Below are 21890 nucleotides of genomic sequence, written 5' to 3'. Positions count from 1 at the left end.
ACATAGATTGGATTTAAGTGAAGCTGAGCTGATGACAAAGTCCTCAGCCTCTCTCTTCCAGGGTCCTCCAAGTCCAGTGGCAAGACAAAAGTCAGGACGACTGGCAATGGCCCAGGATGCAGTGGATAGTCTTGGCGTCTTTGATGTCTGACTCTAAGCCCTCCAGTGCCTGCTCCAGCTGCTTTCATGGCCATTGGAAAAGACTGTTCTCCCTCACTCATCCACCGGGGGAAGTCTTCCTATGCCTGGGATAAGACACCCCCCGAACTCACCAAGGAACTTGAGACCCTTGCTTACCTTCAGCCTAGTCTGACCCATGGGCTGAGATGGTTTTATGTGGGAGGGAAGCGGGGTATGCTACCCATTCTTGGAGCCGCAGCTGAGAGTTTGGTGACAGGTACAAAAGGCAGATGAGCAGCCCTGAAAGGCTTGGCCACCCCAACACCTGAGGTGCTAAGCCTCTCTGAGCACCTCAAACACCCCAATTTGGATAAGCTGCTTCTAGGCAGACTGCAGGGACTGGACCACGGCCACCCCAAGAGACAGGTTTCATCTGAAAAATGAAAGCACGTTTTCCACTCAAATAGTCTTTTTCTATAAAAATGTAACTCTTTTTTCAAGCAGTTAGACATACTGATTTGCTAGCATTACCATAGTATTATATATTTCCTACCATTACTGTAGTATATAGAGTAATACCATAGTATTATATTGAAACATCCCAAACTGCTCAAAACAAGGACTATAGGTACATCTAGGGACAAGTCAGGCTCTTTGACACTAACCTTTAACAGTTATGAATTTCTATAGGCTCATAGATCCAGAGCTGGAAGGATCTTGGAATCAGCTAGCCCAATCCCTTCATTTTGGGAGGAAACTAAGGCCCAGAGAGGATGAATGACTCGCCCAGGGTCATAAAGGCCACAAGAGACAGAACTGAAATCTGAATCCATGCCATTCAACTCTAAATCGAACGAAATGCTGCTTCAGGATTAAAACAGATCTTAATTCTTCCCCCGGTTTTCTCAATGGCTCTAAGCAGAGACCTTCTCTTTAATTTTCCCTAACCTTTGGAACTTTGGATACAGCCTCCTTTCTTCCCCATCTCTTGGTTAGTGACTGAAGCACTTCCACAGAGGGGAATAGCTCTATTTTAGAATGATTTTTAAAAATATAAACTCGCATCTCTCAAAGACTACTCAAAAAAATTCATACAGACTTAGTTGCTGACAATTCCAGCTTGTATCATACAAATATACAATTGTAAAATGTGAAATTTGGAAGGAATCTGAGAACACAGACCATCAGAGCTGGAACACATCTTAGAATATAGGATGTCAGAGCTAGAAGTCTTAGAACAGGGAATATCAGGAGCTGAAAGAACCTTTAGAACAAAGAATGCCAGAGCTGGGAGGGCCCTTAGAATAAGGAATGTTAGAACTCTAATAATAAATGCAGACATATTACATACACATATATAATATTTTAAGGTTTACAAAGCATTGTCCTCACAATAGTACCATGAAATAGAATGGTGCTAAAATACCCATTTTACAGATGAGAAATTTGAGCATTAGAGAGGATAAGTTGGAAGGTACCCAAGAGACCTCCCAATCCAGAAATTCTTGTCCTTTTTGTATGTTCTGGACTGCTTGGGCAGTTTGCTGAAGAGTATGGATCCCTTCTCAGAATGATGTTTTATTTTTATCTACTATTATTATTTTTTTTTGGAGGGGGGAAGACAGGGCAATTGGGGTTAAGTTACTTGCCCAAGGTCACTTGGCTAGTAGGTGTCTGAGGCTGGATTTGAACTCAGGTCCTCCTGACTCCAGGGCCAGTGCTCTATTCACTGTGACACCTAGATGCCCCTAAGAATCACATTTTTAAACGCACAAAATAAAATATATAGTGTTACAAAGAAAATTACATAAATTACATCATATTAAATCAATTGTATATTAATTATTATAGTTAATATATAATAAATAAATTATATGTTAAATAATAAAATATAATTATTAGTAATAAATCAATTATATATTAACTCAATTATAGGAAGATACAGTTATCAAATTTTTTCAAAAGGCCACAGGCCCCAGGTTAGACCCCTGCTCTAGTCCAAACTGTCCCTGAGAAGCCACTTTCCTCTCTGACATTTGAAACAGGTGGTCCTCCAGTCTCTGGCCAAAGACCTCCAATGGCTCACTAGCAGAGCTTGACTTTTTAAAACATATTTACATAGAATATAACCAAGGATTCATATGGGTGTCTAAGTTGATTTCTTCCAATGCCCCAGCAGTCTCTTGCATCAGGTGGTGCCTTTTGTTTTTAAAAACATCACCTTTAGGGCTGGGGCTTTGTCTGGTCAAGTCCCATCCTTCATCTGCCCAGGCTTCTCTGTTTTATTTTCACCCTCTTATCTGTAGTAGAGTAAATTAATATTGTGGAAGGGGAGACCACCTAGAGCTTCCCAGGTGAGCCCTGAGAGGCAGGCATGGCCTACTCCACCCAAGAACAACAGATTTTTGAGTTGGAAGGGTCTTTGGAGGCCATCTGGGCCAATTTCATGATTTTACAGGTGAGGACACTGAGGCAGAGAAGCAGGAAGACCCAGAAGACACAACACAGCTGGGTATCAACCCCAAACTTTTAGACTTAAATTTAAAAAAAAATTCCCCACTGCACTATATTCATAGGCTCACATGTTCACATATTTGTGTGGTGGATGCAGTGCTACACGCAGTCAGGAAGACTTGAGTTCAAATCCTGCCTCAGATGCTAGCTAGTTAAGTGACCAAGTCACTGAATTTCTTTCAGCCCCTCTCCCTTGTCACTAAAATGGTAAAAATAATCCCTGTAACACATATCCCAGAAGGTTGCTGTGAGGGTAATACTAATATAATAATAGCTAGCTAGCATTTATGTAGCATATATCTCATTTGATCTTCACGACCACTCTGGGAGGTAGGTGCTATTATTATCCCCATTTTACAGATGAGGAAACTGAGTCTGACAGCGTTTAAGTGACTTGCTCAGGATTATACAGCTAAGTGTCTGAGGTCAGATTCGAACTCAGGTCTATCTGACCCCAGGTCTGACACTCTGCATGCCTTTTGAAGTGGCAGAGTCAACAAAAGACCAGAGGGAGACATTTTTCCAGCCTAAGACAACTTAGGAAATCCACAAGAGAGGTCTATAATAGTGGGGTGGGTGCAGAGAGTACAGCAGCTGAAGCTTTGGGAGCTCTCAGCCCAGAGGCAGTGAAGGGATCAGACAATCGATCAGAAAGAGATTACGGGTGACCTTCTGCTGGCACGGCATGCAGCTGGTGTCGACTGCCATAAGCAGTTCTGGATCACAGTTTAAGGGTGGAGTGGAGCACTTTCGATTAGTCACAAGGAAACAGAGACCCTGATCAGAGTTCTAGCACCAAGAGCAGCACGAAGGTTTGTGACTGCAGAGGAAGAGGGTCCTGGTCACAGTTCCAGGGCCAAGAGGAACCCTAGTACTTATAGCTGCAAAGGACCAAGGGCCCTTTCTGGATAAAAATGACAGTGTAGACCGGAAGAGCAGTGACCACACTTCTCCTAGAATAAAACTACCATGAAAGCACTGGGTGCTTATAGACTCCTAGAATGAATTCTGAAAACAGTAGCACAAAAAAGCCTGAAGCATAGGACAGTGCCTCCTCACCTGTAGGTGAGCAGAATCCGACTTTAACATAAAGTTCAAAGTGAAGAAATAGGCTGGGGAAATGAGCAAAAAGCAACAAGAAAATAACTTGGTATTAAAAGTTACTGTGGGAGCAGGGAAGACCAAGACATAAACTTAGAAGACAATGTTAAAACAGCCACAAACAGAGCTTCAAAGAAAAATGCTAATTGGATCAGAGGTCAGCAAAAATTCCTGGAAGAGTTAAAGAAAGAGATAAGAATTATAGAGAAAAATGGGGGAAAGAAATGAGAATGATACAAGAAAATGATGAAAGGAGAATTAGCAGCCTGGTAAAAGAGGCACAAAAAATACTGAAGAAAATAACACCATAAAAAAACAATTGGCATAATGGTAAAAGAGAAACAAAAATTTACTGAAGAAAAGAATTCCTTTAAAAGCAGAATAAGTCAAATGGAAAAAGAGGTACAAAAACTCAGTGAAGAAAATAATTCGTTGAAAATTAGAATTGGAAATGTGGAAACCAATGACTCCATAAGACGTCAAGAAAAAATAAAAACAAAGTCAAAACAATGAAAAAAAAAAAGAGGAAAACATAAAATATTTTATTGAAAAAACAACTGACCTGGAAAACAGTTCAAGGAAAAATAATTTAGAAATTATTCGACTACCTGAAATCCATGACTAAAAAAAAAAAGAGCATCATATTTCAAGAAACCATAAAGGAAAACTGCCCCAATATCTTAGATCCAGAGGGTAAAATAGACATTGAAAGAATTCATCAATAACCTCTTGAGATTCCAAAATGAAAATTTTCAGGATTATAGCCAAATTCCAGAGCTCCCAAGTAAAAAAAAATATATATATATATTGTAAGTAGCCAGAAAGAAACAAGTCAAATATCATGGGGCAGGAGGAAAATGGATATTTAGTAAAACACAGAACTTCCAAGCATTCCTGATGAAAAAACCAGAGCTGAATAGAAAATCTGACATGTAAACAGAAGATTCAAGAGAAACATAAAGAGGCAAACATGAATGAATAATCATAAGGAACTCAATGGAGTTAAACTGTTTACATTCCTGTATGGGATGGTGATCCATGTAACGCCTAAGAAGTTTATCAATATTAGGGTAGTTAGAAGGAGTCTGCAGAGATAGAGGGCACAGGTATGAGTTGATTATGTTGGGATGATCTCAAAAAAAAAAAGAATGTAAGGATGAGAAAGAGGAAGGAAGTAAAGTGGGGCAAATTTTCTCATATAAAAAAGGCACATAAGGAAGAATTTTCATAGTGGATGGGGAGATGGGTGGGTGGTGGCCAATGTTTGAGCCTCATTCTCATTGGAATTGGTTCAAAGAGGGAAGAAAATATATATACATGTGCAGTTGGGTATAGAAATCTATCTTACCCAATAGGGAAATTGGAGAAGAGGATAAGAGATATAGGGGGAGGGCATAAAAAGGGGCAGTGGATTGGGGAGGCAGTGGTCAGAAGCAAGACAAACTTTTGAGAAGGGACAGGATGAAGAGAGAGAGAGAGAGAGAGAGAGAGAGAGAGAAAGTATAAACAGAGGAAAATGAGGCTGAAGGAGATGTACAATTAGTGATCCTAACTGTGAATGTGAATTGTATGAGCTAAGCCATAGAATAGAAACAGATAGCAGAATGGATTGGAAATCAGAATCCAACAACATGTTACATGTAAGGGACATACATGGGACAGAAAGACACACAAATTGTTGAAATGAAGGGCTAGAGCAGACTCTATTTTGCTTTACCTGAAATGAAGAAGGTCAGGGTAGCAATCATGATCTCAGACATAGCAAAGCGCTAGAGCTAATTGAAAGAGATAATCAGGGAAACTACATTATGCTGAAAGGTACCATACAAAATGAAGCAATATAACATTTTTTTACAGTAAGTTTATCTAATAAAGGCCTCATTTCTCAAATATATGGGGAACTGAGTCAAATTTACAAAAATAGGAGCCATTCCCCAATGATCAAAGGATATGAAAAGGCAATTTTCAGAAGAAATCAAAACTATAGTCATATGAAAAAGTGCTCTGAATCATGATTGATTAGAGAAAGGCAAATTAAAATAACTCTAAAATAACGCATATCTATCAGAAATGGCAAATGGTGGAGGGGATGAGGGAAAACAGGTACATTAATGAACTACTGGTGGAATAGTGAACTGGTCCAACCATTCTAAGAACAATCTGGAACATTTTCAAAGGGTTATAAAACTGTGCATGCCCTTTGATCCAGCAATACCACGACAAGGTCTATAGCTTTGCAGAGATCAAAGAAAAATGAAAAGGACCTCTTTGTACAAAAACACTTATTGCAGATCTTTTTGTGGTGGCAAAGAATTGGAAATTAAGGGAATGACCATCAAATGAGGAATGGCTGAACAAGTTGTGGTATATGATTGTGATGGAATACTACTATGCTATAAGTAATGACAAAGGGGTAGTTTCAGAAAAACATGGCAAGATCTATATGAACTGATGCAACATGAAATAAGAAGAACCAGAGGACCATTGTGTACAATAACAGCAATGCTGTAATGAGGATCAACTGTGAAAGGCTCATCTACTCTAATAAATACAAAGACAATTCCAAAGGACTCATGATGAAAAAAAATGCTATCAACTGAAGTATGAGAGAACTCCTTCCCTCCCTTCCTTCCTTCTTTTTTTTTTTTTTTTTTTTTTTGCTTTTTGGAGCGCAATTGGGGTTAAGTAATTTGCCCGAGGTTACACGCCTCCCTTCCTTCTTTCCTTTATCCTTCCCTCCTTCCCTCCCTCCCTCTCTTTCTTTCTCTTCTATTTTTTTTTTAGCAATATGGTTAATATAGAAATAGTTTTACATGCTTTTATGTTTACAATTGACATGTTGTTTGCTTTCTCAGTAGGTGGGGAAGAAGTGGGAGGGAGAGGATCTGAAATTTAAAATTGAAAAAGAAAAAAAATGTTAAGAATAAATAATAATTACAAATATTTAAAAAATAGAAGTAAGCAAAACTCCCCAAGAGCACTAACAGCTCTTCACATTTCCAAAGGACATTCAAGGTTTACAAAGCACTTTCCTTTCTACATTCCTAGTGCAAAAGTCATTCTGATGTGGCCTATGCTCCAGTGGTGAATGGTCTTCACTGTCTCCATGCTCCTTCCTCTGTCCCTTAGAATTCTTAGATTCCTCCAAAACACAGCTCAGGTTCCACCTACCATGAGCATGAACATACTCGCCATATGTGTTGTATCAGAATGGAAACTTTTTGAGGTACGAGACTTTCATTTTTGTTTTTGTATCTATGGTACCTGGCAAAGTACTTTGCAAAAAAAAAACAAAAAACCAAACCCTTGAATATTTGTTGAATTAAATTGAATACTGCTTATAAGGAAGCTGAGACTCAAAGGGTGATTTGCCTAATCCCTCACAATAGTCAGCTACAAATGCCTGGTGACTGGAACTTTGGTGTTCTGATTCCAAGTCCAGATCTCTTTTCTCTATGAGGTTTCTGTGTGCCTCAGTTTCCTTCTCTGTCAAATGAGAAGACTGGACTAAGAGGTCACATAAGTTTCCTTTTGGCTCTAAATCCTGAGCACCAGATCATAGATCTTGGATCTAAAGCTGGAAGGGACCTTAGAGGTCATCAAGTACAACCCCCCTCATTTTACAGATGAGGAAATTGAGACCTACAGATGTCTTACCAAGGACTCACAGCCAGTTTGGGGCATTGTTGGGATTTGAACTTAGGTCCATTTGGATGGACTCATTCAACATGGATTCACTCAACACATGAAAAATCATTCTCCAGGGTGGGTTCCAGAAGCAATCTGGTTATCCCATAAATACTGAAGAGTTCATCTTTGAAGTATCTAGTGGCCCCTCAGGATCTTGGAGAAGCTGAGAAAAATCCTGAAGTAGGTCTATACTGAAAAATAGGTTTTTTGGGAACTTGAGAGAATGGTGACTGACTCAGTGAAGCCTATAGTGTGTGTGCTGGTAATCTGTGACCTTAGGCCTCTTGGAGTACTCACTCCAAAGGCCCTCCACCTCACTGACATTGCCCATTTCTTCCTCCTCCTCCTCTTCTTCCCCCCCTTCCATAAACCAATCCTCTTCTTCCTCAGACCTGTCCATGGTAATTATCAGGGTCTTCAGAGAAGCCAGGGGTCCCTCAGGGAGGATTGCCAGCCCAGGTGAGGAGGGGTGCAAGGGCACTGGGGAGGCCCTGGAAGACAAACTATCTTCTGAAGCCTCTTCTCCAACTTTTGACTCCTCCAAGAACATGGGTGATGGCAGAGATAGGCCATCCCCACAGATGCCATCCTCGATCAAACAGCTGGTGGTACCTGATTCTCCCCAGAAAGAGTCAAACACATTTCCACTGTCTGAAGTGTCCAAAACTGGCTGACATATCAGAGACCCTGTAGACTCCAAACTCCGTGCATTTTTCTCTGCTTTTCCCATTCCAGTCACCAGGCCCTTTAAGGGAGCAATTCCAAGGTAAGGCTCAAAGGTTCCACTGTCATCCGTATCCTCAGACTCTCCATCTTCACTCTTCTCCTCATTCTCACTTCCCTCCGTCCCTGATGGTTGTGGGATGCCTGGGTTCCTGGATCCTTCATATTCTCTTCTTCCTTGACTCAAACCAGTCTTGGGGCAGACGTACAAGTCCCTGAAAGATTCTTTCCTGTTCAGTTCCAAGGTTTTCACAGGGCATCTGTACGAAGAAAAGTCCTGATTTGGGGTGGAGAGAGAAGAGGGACATTAGTTTCAGGCTGACCTATGTGGTTTTTTCATAGGTGAAGGGTCTTTTTGCCCCAGTATGTCCACATCTATCCTGATGTGGGTGGACCAGATCTTCCCTTGATCTAAATCTCTCTTTATTCCTGGAGCAGAGGAGACAGGATATCCCTATTGACCTTTCAAAATCCCAGTCCCAGAATCCCAGTTAAATGAATCTGAAAGCAGGTGATGATGTTCTAAGCTTCTCTTGGGAAGGGCTGACTTTATACTGGTATTTGATGCCTTCCCACTTTCATTTATTTCCTTGTCCAGGAGGAAGGTTCTCGAGATCCTGCCTTGTGAAAATCAGTTGGGGGTGGTATACTTAACTTAGAGGAGAGAAGACTTAATCAGGAATATAAAAGTATCTGAAAGGCGATGAAGGGTAGAGGGATGTGCTTTGTTCTCCTTAGCCCCAGAGGGTAGAATTAGGGCCAACAAGGGGAAACTACACCAAAGCACATTTAGGTTTGATGTCAACATTCCTAAGACTTTCCAAAGTGCCCTGGGAGGTAATGGGTGCCCTATCCCTCAAGCTCCTTAAGTAAAGGCTGAATGACCATCAGTCAAGGCGGCCCTAGAGGGGATTTCTGTCCAGATATGGGCTGGCCAAGATGACCTGGAAAGGTGGCTCCCAACTCTGAGATTCTAGGATCTTGTGATCTTGAAGACCTCATTTTTACTGCCTTTCCCTAGCATAGGGATGGGGAACCTGAAGCCTCAAGGGCACATGCGGCCTTCTAGATCCTCAAGTGCAGCCTTTGACTGAATCCAAACTTCACAGAACAAATCAGTTTGGATTCAGTCAAAGGACTACACTTGAGGACCTAGAGGGGTATGTGTGGCCTCAAGGCCACAGGTTCCCCACCCCTGCTCTAGCATCTATCCTGTGTCCTCACCCCCTTGTTCTCTGCATCTGATAAACTGATTCTTGAAAAGGGGGTGGTTAATCAATGCATTTTGTTAGCAGATTATGGGTCAGTGAGACTTGTATTATAGTCCTGGGCTCTGCATGAAGTCACTAAATGACTTTGGACAAGCCTCTTTCCTTTTCTGGGTCTCAGTTTCCTTCTCTGTGAAATCAGGGGAATTTAACTAGGTGACCCCTCAGGTCTCTTCCAGCTCTGACAACATTCTAGGTGGGGGGTGCAGCAGATAGAGTGCTGGGCCTAGAGCAGAGAGACCTGAGTTCAAAGTCAGTCTTAGACACTTCTTGGCTTTGTGGCCCTGGACAAGTCATATAACCTCTGTCTGCCTCACTTTTCTCAACTGTAGAGTGAGGATAACAGATAGCACCTATCTCCCAGGGTTGTTGTGAGGAACAAAGGAAATAATACTTGCAAAGCAAGTGGCTGTGGCTGGCACATAGTAGGCACTTGTTGGCACAGACTAGGCACCTAAATGCATATTCCTCTCCTTCCCTTCAAAGGACCCTTGCAATGACATTCTATGTCTGAAATCCCCAGAATGCTAATTTTGCTATTCTGTGTTCTAAAGCCTTTCCCAGCTCTGACATCCTGTGTTTTAAGGGCCCTCCCAGCTCTGACATCCTGTGTTCTAAGGGCCCTCCCAGCTCTGACATCCTGTGTTCTAAGGCCCTCCCAGCTCTGACATTCTGTGTTCTAAGGGCCCTCCCAGCTCTGTCATCCTGTGTTCTAAGGGCCCTCCCAGCTCTGACATTCTAGGTTATTTGGAAATGTAATAGTTAGTGATAGTATGACTTCTAAAATCCTATTAAAATAATGCCCCCTAATAGTAGAGTTTCAGGCAACTTGACAAGAGGTGAGTGATATATTTGGGAGTCTCCCCAATGCTCCTCATTATGACATGGCCAGTGAGCCCCTCTTACTGTACTGGCCTTGACAGTGAGGACTGCACCAATGCAGCTTAGAGTTCCCTCCTCTCCTCCAACTATCTTTGTCTTACCAGGCTCTGAGGCATCTTTGCCTGCTGGAAACAGACGTTCCTCAAGCAGTACATCCAAGGCAGAATGATAATAACCGTGAGAAGCAGCATCAAGGCCAGCATCCTCTGCTGGGTTTCTGGGGAGAGAAGAAAATGGGAGCCCTTCATCCTTTGGGGTATAGACACTTGTGGGAAAAATCTTCCTCTTTTGCCCCATTTGACCCCACCTGGCAGCACCCCATAGGCCTCCCCTTTTAGGTCTCACCTGGGGTCCCCAGCAGGAAACAGATTGGTTGGGAGAACTCGCTGTACTTGGGGGTGATTAACAGATAGATTGTCCGTGCACTCAGGCAGTAGTGCCCAGTAGAAGCTGGGGACAGAGGGATCTTCACCTCTGCCCCATGGAGTGTGGCCTGGGACCGAGTCTGTCCAGAAGAAAAGAGAAGGGCAATCCAGAGTGATTGTGGTGGAACTGACTTCTCTGGACATGTTAGAATTGAGGTTACCTCCTACGAGATGCCTGGTTTGAGTAGAAGTAGTAGAAGTTTAATCTGAGAGGTCACCCAGTTTAAAATATTGAAGGGGCAGCTAGTGATATGGGAATGAAGGCAGGGAGAGAGATAGAGAGACAGGGGCTAGATATGTTGAGCTGGGGGTCATCAGCATAGGAATTATAATGAAATCCATGGGAGCTGATGAAGTCACAGAGAGAGAGAGAGAGGAGAGAGTGCAGAAAGAGCTGGGAAGAGAACCCAGGTCAGAACCTTGGGACTCACACACAGTTAAGGGGCCACATAATACAGATGAGGATGATATGGTAAAGGTGGAAGGCTATGGGCCCAGAATGTTACTGTCAGACTCAGTTGAGTGATTTTGCAAAAAACCTGCTTTTCTCTCGGTTGTTTTTTTTATTCTTTGTTACAGGGGAAGGAGGAGGAATGTATTTGGAAATGAAGGTGATGTAAAAAAAACAAAATATATCAGTAATTAAAAAAAATAAAGATGTTAGACTTTACCACAGGCTTAAATAAAGAGAATGAGGCAGAGGATGGTTTGGCAGGGAGCAAAGGGGATGGTGAAGGCCCCAAGGCGAGGGCAGGATGTGTAGGAGGGAAAGTGCTGGTTGTGGCTGTGCTCTTTCTTTACCTTGTTTGGGCTCCCCTCCTTCCAGAATTCCACCTCGTATTTCAGGTTCAGTAAGCCTACACAGTGGGGCAAGTCATAGGTGGCATTGATGCTTACAGTCTCCTGGGTCCGTATCCAGGTCAGATTGGGTGGGGCTGGTTCTACTGTCAGGCACAGAACAGGTCAGTCGGTTAGGGATAGGAAACAAGAGGGATCTTCCAACGTTTTCTCATCTATCTCCCTGCCTCTAGGAAGGATAGCTCCTTACCTAGGCAACAAAGATGGGATCTTCTCCCCTTTGCAAGTCTCTGTAGGAGATGCTGTCAGGAGATCCTATGTCTGGGGATGTTCTGGGGATGTACTCGGGATGAGGAATGAGGAGAGTCGGGGATAGCTCTGAGGTTTTGAACCCCTTGGCAACTGGACAGAAATGAGATGCTGTGAAGAGATCCTATGTCTGTGACTTCTCTCCCTCCTGTTTTAACCCTTAACCTTGGAGAATTTGTTAACATGCCACTGGAAAAAAAAAAGCCACTGTGTTTGAAATCAGTGGACCTGGGTTTGATTTTCTGAAGGGAGAGCATGAGGTGAAAGGGAGGGATGCCAGCTGGAAATCAGGAAAGAAGTAGGAGGTGACGTCAATGAAGCCTGAAGGGAGCTAGGAATTGTGGAAGGCAGGAGGAGGAAGGAGAGAATTTGTAAGAACTTCGATCCAGACAGTGGCCATCCATGATTCCAAAAGATAGTTGATGAAACTACCCCTGGATGAAGGGGTGACAGATTCAGGGTACAAAATGAGAGACAGGTATTACTGTATAAAACCATGGAAAGAATTTGCTTTGCTGGACCATGCAGTTTAAATACCACCTTCTGCAGAAAGCCTTTCTGAGTCCCCCCTCCCCACCAGCTGCTAATGCCTCCCCTTTCCCCATTACCTTCTGTCTTTCCTGCTTATCCTGTTGTCTCTCCAATGAGAAAGTGAGCTCCCTGAGGGAAGAGACTCTCTTTTTGCCTTTCTTTGTACCCTTAGTCCTTAGCACAGTGTGTGGCACATAGTAGATGCTTAAGAAATACTAGTTCAGGGGCGGCTAGGTGGCGCAGTGAGTAAGAGAGCCGGCCCGGAGTCAGGAGGACTGGGGATCAGTTCCGCCTTCAGATACTTTACACCCACACACAAAAAAAACTGGCCGTGTAACCTTGGACAAGTTACTTAACCCCAGCTGCTTTAAAAAAAAAAAAAAGAAATACTTGTTCACTTATGTACAGACCAGACTCAACAAGGCTTGGTGACTGATTTTGTCCTGGGGATGAGGAATGAGGAGAGTTGGGGATGGCTCTGAGTATTTGAACCCCTTGGCAACTGGACAGAAATGAGGAAATTTGGAAGAGAGCCGATCTTGACAGCAGGGAGGAAGGAGGAGTATAGGATCTATGGTATATGAGAGTCATGCAAATGGACATTTGAGGGCCCTGCCACCATGCGGCTCGTGAGGAAATGATCATGCAGACTGAAGACACACTGTGCTATTATCACCATGGAGAGCACCGGTGTGCTGGAGTGCAAGCTTCCTCCCCTAACTGACTGCAAGCTGTCTCTAATCTATGGTGTTAGAGTCGCCTGAGGCTGAGCCTGAGTGGTTTATCCATAGCTGCACAATCAGCAGTAGGATTTGAATCTAGGACTTCCTCATACTACCTTTTAAAAATCAATACTATGCTATCATATTTCTCTCTGATTTTCTAATTGTGGAGTATTTTTTGGCAGTAAGGGGCACCACCATTGCACCCCACCAGAACCCCCATGAAGAGGAAGAGAAACAGAAACTTACGGTCAAAGAGATAATCCAGGTACGTGGGGGATTCAGCCCACAGGGAATGAGTCCCAGGGGCCACTGCCTGAACTCGTCCCTTATATTTGATGTGCAGACCCTGATTCTCCAGGCAGGTGAGGTCACACTCTTCCACAGCAATGCCCATACAGTGTCTGACCTTCCTCCAGCGCTCATTTTCAAAGCTGAGGAAAGAGCAGGGGAGATATCATAGGGTGATAGGTCTAGAAATGGGAAACCATCTAGTCCAACCCATTCATTTTACAGAGGAGGAAACTGAGGAACAGAGAAGTTAAGTGATTTGCTAGGGTAGCACAGGCATAGGAGGAAGCTAATAGTGGTTGTGGGGGTACATGGCTACCTTCTCCACCCCCCTCCCAAACCAACCCCTGGTGTCTGTGATGGGTAATTTCCTGAATCATAACTAGACCTTGTAATCATTTATAGGCTACCAAGTAACTCCTTTAAGTCTGAGAACCTCTCTGAGACTCAGTTTCCACATCTGTAAAAGACAGATAATGATACCCACACTACCAGACTTGCTGGATTGCTGTGAGGACAGGAACTTTAGGAATGTGAGCTGCTACTATCATTCACGGCCCAGCTCAGTCTCCTTGGGGGACTCCCAGAAGCCCAGGACCTCAGAAGTAGACAGGCTTTCCAGCCTAAGTCTCTGCTTGGAGGCCTCTATGATGGAGCCCGCATTAATCATGCTTGACTCATTGTGTTGGACTGGATCATGGGCCAGCCTATTCCACTTCCATGACCACATCACAAATGTGGAGCATTTATCTAATGCCACTCTCTCATTTAAAGGCCCAAGAGGGGAAACAGCTCGCCCGGTATCATAAAGGGTAATGAGCATCCAAGACAGGACTTGAACCCAAGACTTCTGACTCTGGAATCATGCTGCCAATCCTTAGGAAGGTCTTCCTTGCATAGAACTGAAATCTACCTCTTTGTAATTGTCCCTGTCACCCCATTTTCCCCTAGTTTAGCTCTCTGGGACCAAGCAGAACCAAGCTTTTCCATGTGACCACATCATTACACTTGAAGTCAGTCATCCTGAGTCTCTCTCTGAGTCTTATCTTCTTTCTCCTAAGCATCCTAATTTTTCCAACCAATCCTTGCAGGGCTCACTCTAGCACTTAGTCTAGTGCCTAGAACATAAAAGTACTTGATGAAGGTTTGTTGATTGACTTGTCGACTGGCCTCCAGGCCTTTCACAATCCTAGCCGCCCTCCTCTGTCTAGTTTATGTGGCTGCTAGATAGAATATTGGGTTAAAATTCTGGCTCTAGAATCTAGAAGACCTGAGCTCAAATTCTGGCTTGAGGCACTTACTAATTGTGTGAGCCTGGGTAAATCACTCAACTTCTAATCTTCCAGACTCAGTTTCCTCACATGCAAAATTAGAGGGTTGAACTGAATGGCCTCCACTAATGTGAAATCTATGGCCCTAATTCTGTGAACTTCTTGAGAGCAAGGGTGTATATCCTCCCCACCCTCAAATTACCTAATAGAGGTCTGGGTTTTATTTAATACTTGATATTAGTATTTGTTAACTTGAATTGAAGCAACTATCGCAGTGAGGCTGTAGGCCTCAGTCAGCCTCGGCCTCCATATTCCTTCCGTAACTCCCCCAGCTCCCTTCCCCCCTCCATCTCCCCTCCCTCAAGCCTGCAGCTTCTACCTACCTCTGGTACCTTACCACGTAAGTCACATTGAGGGTATAGTTGGGTCCTGGGCGCCACGTTAGGTACACTCTGAAGTTACGGGAAAGCATCGTTACATTCTGTGGACGGGCCAACTTTGGGCTCCCTATAGGGTTAGAAAAGGTTGTCTGAGCCCCCAGTTTTGGGCTTTCCCATCCCCACTTCCAGACTCCCCCCTCTACCAGCGGCATGGTTGTTGTTCAGTCATGTCTGACTCCCCTGATCCCATCTGGCAAAGACACTGGAGCCATTTGCCATCTCCTTCTGCAGCTCATTTTACAGATGAGGAAACTGAGGCAGGAGGTTAAGTGACTTACCCAGGGTCACAGAGCTTAATATCCATCGCATCACCTAGCTCCTTACCACCATTATGAGGTAACCTTCCCTTGTTTGACCTTCCCATCATCCAAACTTATTACCCAAGTCATAATCTAACAGCTGTTATCTACTTACCCTCAGGGCATTCTCCCTCTTTTCCCAATTAACTTGGTGCCCCGCTCACAGGCTCCCTCTCCATCCCAACTCTTGCCCTCTTGTGTGGGGTCTTCAACATACACATTGATGTTCCTTCAAATACCCTAACTTCCCATTTCATCAGCTACTCAACTCCCATCTCCAATGACTTCTCTACTCCACTTCAGCTACATAGAGGGATGGCCACAGCCTTGATATTGTCATCTCTCCCAAGTGTTCAATTTCCCTGTTCAAACATTCATGAGGGAGAGTGTATTGTAGAAGATCTGGGTCAGACTCCTGGTTCACATACTTGCTTCCTGTGTTTGGGCACCATCTTCCTCACAGTCACCCAGGCTCACAACCCAGTTGTCATAATTGATGCCTTTTTCACACATCCCATAGCCTATCAGTGACCAATTCCACAACTTGTCCACTTGGTCTATATTAAGATCTCTTGCAAATGCTTCCTTTCCTGACACGGCCGCCATCTTGGTATAGGGCCTCATCACTTCTCTCCTGGACTATGGAAATAGTCTGTTGGTGGATCTCCCTACCTCAAACCTCTTCTCTATCCAGGTCATCCTCCACCCAGAGGCTATAATAAGCCTCCTAAAGTGCAGGTGTGACCAGGTTCTACATCTAGTGGCCACCAAAATGGCAGACGATGCCAGTGCTGCAAGAGGAATGGGGAATCCTTGGGAGCCCTGGAGTCAGAGGCCAAGGTGGCTTCCTCCTTCATTTCTAATCCCTATTCAATAAATTCCAATGTTTCCTTTCTACCACCAGAATAAAATATAAAATCCTGGTGGCTTTGGAAACCCTTCTTTCATCTTTCCAGTCTTCTTATAAAACAAAAGAGTTAGACTCAGTGACTTTGAAAAGTCCTTTCCGGTTCTAACCCTATGATACTCCAAACTCCAAAATTCCTTTATCCAATCATGATCTTTATCATTTCATCTCTCCCTACATCTTGTGACCCTTATTCTTTGTCATCACTGTGTTTGTGGCTCTCACTGCCTCCCTTCTTTCCCAGGCCATCACCCCACTTCCCTTCTCAATTTCAGTATCATACCTTCTTTGCTTCTTAATTACTAATCATGTCTTCCTAAAGCTCAAACCAGGTTTGCTCCCACAATATTCCTCCTTTGTTCCTACTCTGTGTACTGCTGAGCAGAGTTGAAGGAAGTCTTAATACCAAGATGACCAAGTCCACTACAGATTTGTTATTGAATCTCAGTTAGGCCCTCACTGAAGTAAAGTGATTCTTCTACTCCCCCTTGAATAATCCTCTTTCCCATTTTCAACATTGGCTCTTCCAAACCTCCTTGTCCTTCCTCACACTTCTCATGGTACCTCAATAGTCCCCTCCTTCCCATCAGCCTGCCTTTCTATTATTATTATTATTACACATCTTTTATATATCCTGCATGCTCCCATTTGCATGTCTCCCACATTAGAATGTAATCTCCTTGAGGGTGGGGACATTTTTGGCTTTTTCTTTTTATCTTCAATGTTCGGTATGATGCCTGGCACAAAACTAGCACTTAACAAATGCCTGTTGATTTAATGTTTGATTGGGTCTCAATTTCCCCATCTGTAAAATAAGGGTGTTGGACCAGGCAGACTCTGAGGTGTCTTCCAGGTCTAAATCTAGGATCCTGGGACCCTGTGTTAAAATAGAAAGTCAAAGAGTGAGGGAGAATCCAAGGTTCAAATTTCAGGTCTGGTCATGTGGAGTTATCCCAGGTGAGTTGCAACAGATGACCTTTGGAGTACCTTTCTGCACAAGATCTTTAACCCTACATGCTTTCTACAGGATGCCACTTCTTTTACTTCTCTGACCAATTGTTTGGATTCAGTCAAAGGGCCATACTTGAGGACCTAGAGGACCACAGGTTCCTTAGCCCTGGATTAGTGTAGGAGCTAAGAAGGCTTGAACTTGAATCTTGCCTCAAACTATTATTAGGTCTGAGCCTCAGTTTCCTCATCTGCAAAATGGAAATACTATCTACCTACTTCCCAGGGTCATTGTGAGGATTAAATGAAGTGACACTTTGCAAACCTTAAAGTCTTAAGTAAACATTAGCTAATATTATTAATAGTCACAGGACAATTCTCCCAGAGGCAGTATTGATGCTGAGGGAGACAGGGCTGTGGATGCTGATTTAGTAAACCTGCCTGCAGTGCCTTTCGTAGAGTGGGACTGGCCAGGGAAAGCAGCAGTGGCTTAGATTTCATGCCAGGAGGGCCCTCAGAGTCAAGAAAGTCAAACCTCTCTCATCTTTTTGGAGGGGGCGGGGCATAATAAATTTAACCCAATTAACTGACAGATCTCTGGAGTCTGACAGTAGATGTGGCATTCTGTTCTTGTGGTCACTCACTTCTGCATAGGAGGTATTTTCTCCTTTCTTCTCTCTGGGCCAGCCCCAGTCATTTTCAGTTCCTGTCCCTTTTCATCCAGTACAGCAGTTTCTAAGACTGGTGAGTGAGAGCAGGGGTGCACTCCTTATAGTGAGCGGGTAGATTGTCTAACCTTTCCTGGGGTTCAGTTTCCTCATCTGAAAAATGAGAGGTTTGGGGGCAGCTAGGTGGCGCAGTGAATAGAGCACCAGCCCTGAAGTCAGGAGTACCTGAGTTCAAATCTGGCCTCAAACACTTAACATTTACTAGTCATGTGACCTTGGGCAAGTCACTTAACCCCAACTGCCCTCCAAAAAGCAAAATAAATTTTTTTTAAATGAACAAGTATTTATTAAATGCCTACTATGTGCCAGACACAGTGCTGAGCACTGGTTAAGTAATTTTTCCTTCCATGGGCTTCAGTTTCTTCATCTATAAAATTAGAATGTTGGCCTTACCCTTTTTTTTCCATCATGGATTCCTTTGGCAGTCTGGTTAAACCTTTCAACCCCTGCTCAGAATTATGTGTGTGTGTGTGTGTGTGTGTGTGTGTACATAAAAATAAACTACACAGGTTTACCAAGGAAACCAAAGATTAAGGAAAACATGGAGGTAAATTTTTTTCCCATCCAAGTTTATGCCCTGAATTTATGCCCCAAATTAAGAATCTCTGGCCTAGATATTCTCTGGGGCCTTTCTAACTCTAAATCCTATGATACTATAACTACCGTGTTTCCCCGATAATAAGACCTATCCCGAAAATAAGCCCTCCCCTTACTATGTAAAATTCCTCTAAAATAAGCCCTCCCCCGAAAATAAGCCCTACTGAGATTGCTACTGTAGTGAAGGTGATCCCCTGCGCTACACACTACATTACGGTACCCTCTGTATGCACCGTCCCCCCCTCCCCACCCCGGTGAAATGCACGACGCACTCGGAGCTGCATCCAATCAGAGCTGCAGCAGTGAGCGCATCATCCTGTTCTTCCCCAGTGATTTGCTTGCTGGCGCCATTGAGAGCAGTGCCGCGGAGGAGAGCTGAGGCAGGACAACATAAGCCCTCCCCTGAAAATAAGCCCTCTGGTGTTTTTCTTTCCAAAAAAAATAATAAGACAGTGTCTTGTTATCGGGGAAACACGGTATTTCTGGGCCTTCTTTGGAGGGGAAGAGGTAAAAGGAAAAGTCATATTGGAGAGGTTTGTGATGGAAAAGTCACATTAGAGTTTTGGGAATGGGTTGTAAAATCCAGAAAATGTAAATAAACAATTTACTCTAGGTTATACAGGGAGCCAGTGGCAGGGCAAGCCCTGGATGCCTCTACTGGATGCCTCTGCAGCAGGTCAGTGCAACCTACAAGAAGAACCCCAGATTTTCAGGAGTGTATGTGTGTACATGAAAGGTATATCTGCAAGGGGTTTAATAAGAAAGTGTGTGATCCAACAGAAACTAAACAAAGCTAGAATTCAGAAGAGAAACCTGAACTTGGTTTTCTGTGGAAAACTGAACAGTCATTTCCTCTCTCCTAGCTTGTTTCTTCCTCTAAAATTAGGCAGCTAGGTGGCTCAGTAGAGTGTTGAACCTGGAGATAGTAAGATCCTAGTTCAAATCCAGCCAGAGACACTTACTAGATGTGTGACCCTGGGCAAGTCACTTAACCTTATTTGCTTTAATCCACTGGAGAAGGAAATGGCAAACCACTTCAGTGTATTTGTGTGGAACCATGAAGAGTCAGACACAACCGAACAACAAAATGAGGATACTCATACTGCCACTATCTGCCCTCATGAGGCTGCTGTGATACAAGGCAGAATCATAGCATGTCAAAACTGGAAGGGGTCAAAGGCATCTTCAAACACAGCAAAGTCAGAGCTAGATGGAACCTTAGAACACAGGATGTCAGAGCTGGGAAGGCCCTTAGAATACAGAATGTCAGAGCTGGGAGGGCCCTTAGAACACAGGATGTCAGACCTGGGAGGGCCCTTAGAACACAGGATGTCAGAGCTGGGGGAGGGCCCTTAGAACACAGAATGTCAGAGCTGGGAGGGCCCTTAGAACACAGGATGTCAGAGATGGGAGGGTCCTTAGAGCACAATATCAAAACTGGGAAGGACCTTAGAACACAGAAATGTCAGAGCAGGGAGGGACCTTAGAACACAGGATGTCAGAGCTGGGAGGGCCCTTAGAACACAGAATGTCAGAGATGGGGGAGGGCCCTTAGAACACAGGATGTCAGAGCAGGGAGGGGCCTTAAGACACAGATTGGTAAAACTGGGAGGGTTGTTAGAATGTAGAATGTTAGAGTTGAAAAAGGTCTTAGAATGTGGAATGTTGGAACTGAGAGGGGTGTTACATCATAGAATATCAGCTGGAAGGGGCCAAAGGGACCTCAAATTCAACTCATTTGCTTCCAAAGGGAGAACCTGTGACCAAGGGAGGTATTGAAAGTGTTTTCATAATCTTAAAGATCCGGAAACAAAGTGCCAGGCAAGGCAAAGTTACTGTTGCTGTGTTTGGACTGAAACTCTCATTTCATTAGTACAAGAGCTCCCAGTGAGGAAATTCTCTCCTTTGAACCTTAAAGAGGCCGCAGTGGCACTGAGACTTTCCCACTGTCAGTTTCCTGGGGTCACACAGCTAGTACCTACCACAGTGCCCAGGTCTTACTGGGTCTTTACCCTCTTCCTTCTCATTATTAGTGAATGGTTTCCCCAGCTTACCTGGCAAGAATGTGGCCAGCTTGGGGCTTGCACCGAGGAAGGACAGAGAGAGAAAGGGGGAAGGGGAGGGAGGGGGAAGAAGGAAGAGGCAAAGGGAGGAGGGAGGGAGGAAGAAAACACCAGGCACAAGGCAGTGCTTCTCTGGATGCAAAAGAAGGCGCTGGATTTAACAGTCGCTAGGTTCCCTTCCAGCCCGGACACCGAAAGTCTCTGAGACTCGACTCGGTCCCGGAGAACGAAATCCCAAACCTCTCAGACCGGTCGGGGAGCGTCCCGCGGCTGCCTTTCCTGCAGTGGGCCAGGGGACCCGGCACAGCCTCCATCCGCTCCTCTCCCCGCCGTGAGCCGGGACCTAGTCTTCTCCTACCCGGGGCAGGCAGACTTTACCTGGTGTTGGCTGCAGGAGGCAGAGGAGCAGCGGGGCCCAGAAACTGCCCTTGATCATTGTTGGGGCCCCCTGGCCCGGCCCGGCCCAGCCCAGCTCGGCTCAGCTCTCAGCCGGCCCCGGGCTGGCCAGGCTCTCCCCAGCAGGGCCTGGCCTTTCCCCTCCAGTCCCCTTTCTTCCCCATTCGGCCGGGGCTTTCCCGAACCTGCTGGGGGAAAATCTGTCACCCAGAATAACAGCTCTCGAAGGCTGAGCTTTCACCTGGGTGGAGGTCAAGGGCGTGGAGTGGACTGGAGAGGGAGGAGAATGGGAGGCGCATCTCCGCCCCGCGAGGGTGGAGAGGACCGGGTGTGGTGTAAAACATGCAGAAGGCGGAGTTGGTGTGGCCGAAACCCTAAACTCCCTGGCCACTTCTCTCAGGAAGGCGTGACTACCTTGGGGTGATCCCCACTGCCACTACAAGAATACATCCCGGCCGTTTGCGGGGCTGGGTTTCCCACCTTGGACTGGGGTTCTGTTGGCTTATACTGGTCTGTTTCATCTCACCCCAGGGAAGGCGATCAGGAGATGTGGGCCCTTCTCAGACAGTGAGGATGTGTGTGTCTCTTCATCAGACTGGGGGATCCCTGAGGGAGCAACTCTCTTCCCTAAAGCTCCCTTGAAGCAGTACACCGATTCCCTCTTTCGACTTGGATCTCCTTAGGTATAGGAGAAATGCTCTCTTAATGTTGGATAGAAAAGGTGAGACAGGGGCGGCCAGGTAGCATAGCGAGTAAGAGCACCGGCTCCAGTGTTGAGAAGACCTGGAGATCGAATCTGGGCTCAGATACTTAGCACCATGCCCAGAAATAACTGGCCGTGTAACCTTGAGCAAGTTACTTAACCCC

At 44.7% G+C, this 21890-nt stretch overlaps 1 protein-coding gene across 3 annotated transcripts; it reads right to left on the bottom strand.

Moving 5' to 3' along the window:
• Window positions 1–1212: 1212 nt before the first annotated feature.
• Window positions 1213–21378, bottom strand: IFNLR1 (interferon lambda receptor 1). 3 transcript variants are annotated; one of them, XM_069079105.1, is made up of 7 exons: window positions 21006–21378; window positions 15029–15152; window positions 13333–13517; window positions 11525–11664; window positions 10644–10803; window positions 10400–10515; window positions 1213–8425 (listed from the first exon to the last, which is right to left on the bottom strand). In XM_069079105.1, exons 1-7 carry the CDS (start codon window positions 21061–21063, stop codon window positions 7661–7663), a joined length of 1548 nt encoding a protein of 515 aa, XP_068935206.1. In that variant the 5' UTR covers window positions 21064–21378; the 3' UTR covers window positions 1213–7660. The 3 variants fall into 3 exon arrangements, with proteins under 3 accessions (XP_068935206.1, XP_068935205.1, XP_068935207.1); XM_069079104.1 differs by having other exon boundaries at window positions 1426–8425; window positions 11525–11667; window positions 21006–21376; XM_069079106.1 differs by lacking the exon at window positions 21006–21378 and adding an exon at window positions 20619–20949 and having other exon boundaries at window positions 1426–8425; window positions 11525–11667.
• Between the last annotated feature and the right edge of the window lie 512 nt (window positions 21379–21890).

This window comes from Petaurus breviceps, unplaced genomic scaffold (genome assembly GCF_028583685.1).
Source record: "Petaurus breviceps papuanus isolate PSGF00001 unplaced genomic scaffold, PetGlider_PUasm1.0 91041, whole genome shotgun sequence".
Taxonomy (NCBI): domain Eukaryota; kingdom Metazoa; phylum Chordata; class Mammalia; order Diprotodontia; family Petauridae; genus Petaurus; species Petaurus breviceps.
The sequence above is the reverse complement of the archived record's forward strand: the minus strand, read 5'-3'. Positions and strand labels throughout refer to the sequence as shown.

What these genes read in the sequence shown, in the direction of transcription:
- IFNLR1 (XM_069079104.1), bottom strand. Translation starts at nt 21,063, where the DNA reads ATGATCAAGGGCAGTTTCTGGGCCCCGCTGCTCCTCTGCCTCCTGCAG. An exon ending in TACGTGGTAAGGTACCAGAG is followed by an intron (nt 13,518 to 15,028) that starts GTAGGTAGAAGC and finishes CTCTTTCCTCAG; the next exon opens with CTTTGAAAATGAGCGCTGGA. An exon ending in TTTCCTGCTGGGGACCCCAG is followed by an intron (nt 10,516 to 10,643) that starts GTGAGACCTAAA and finishes TTCTCTCCCCAG; the next exon opens with AAACCCAGCAGAGGATGCTG.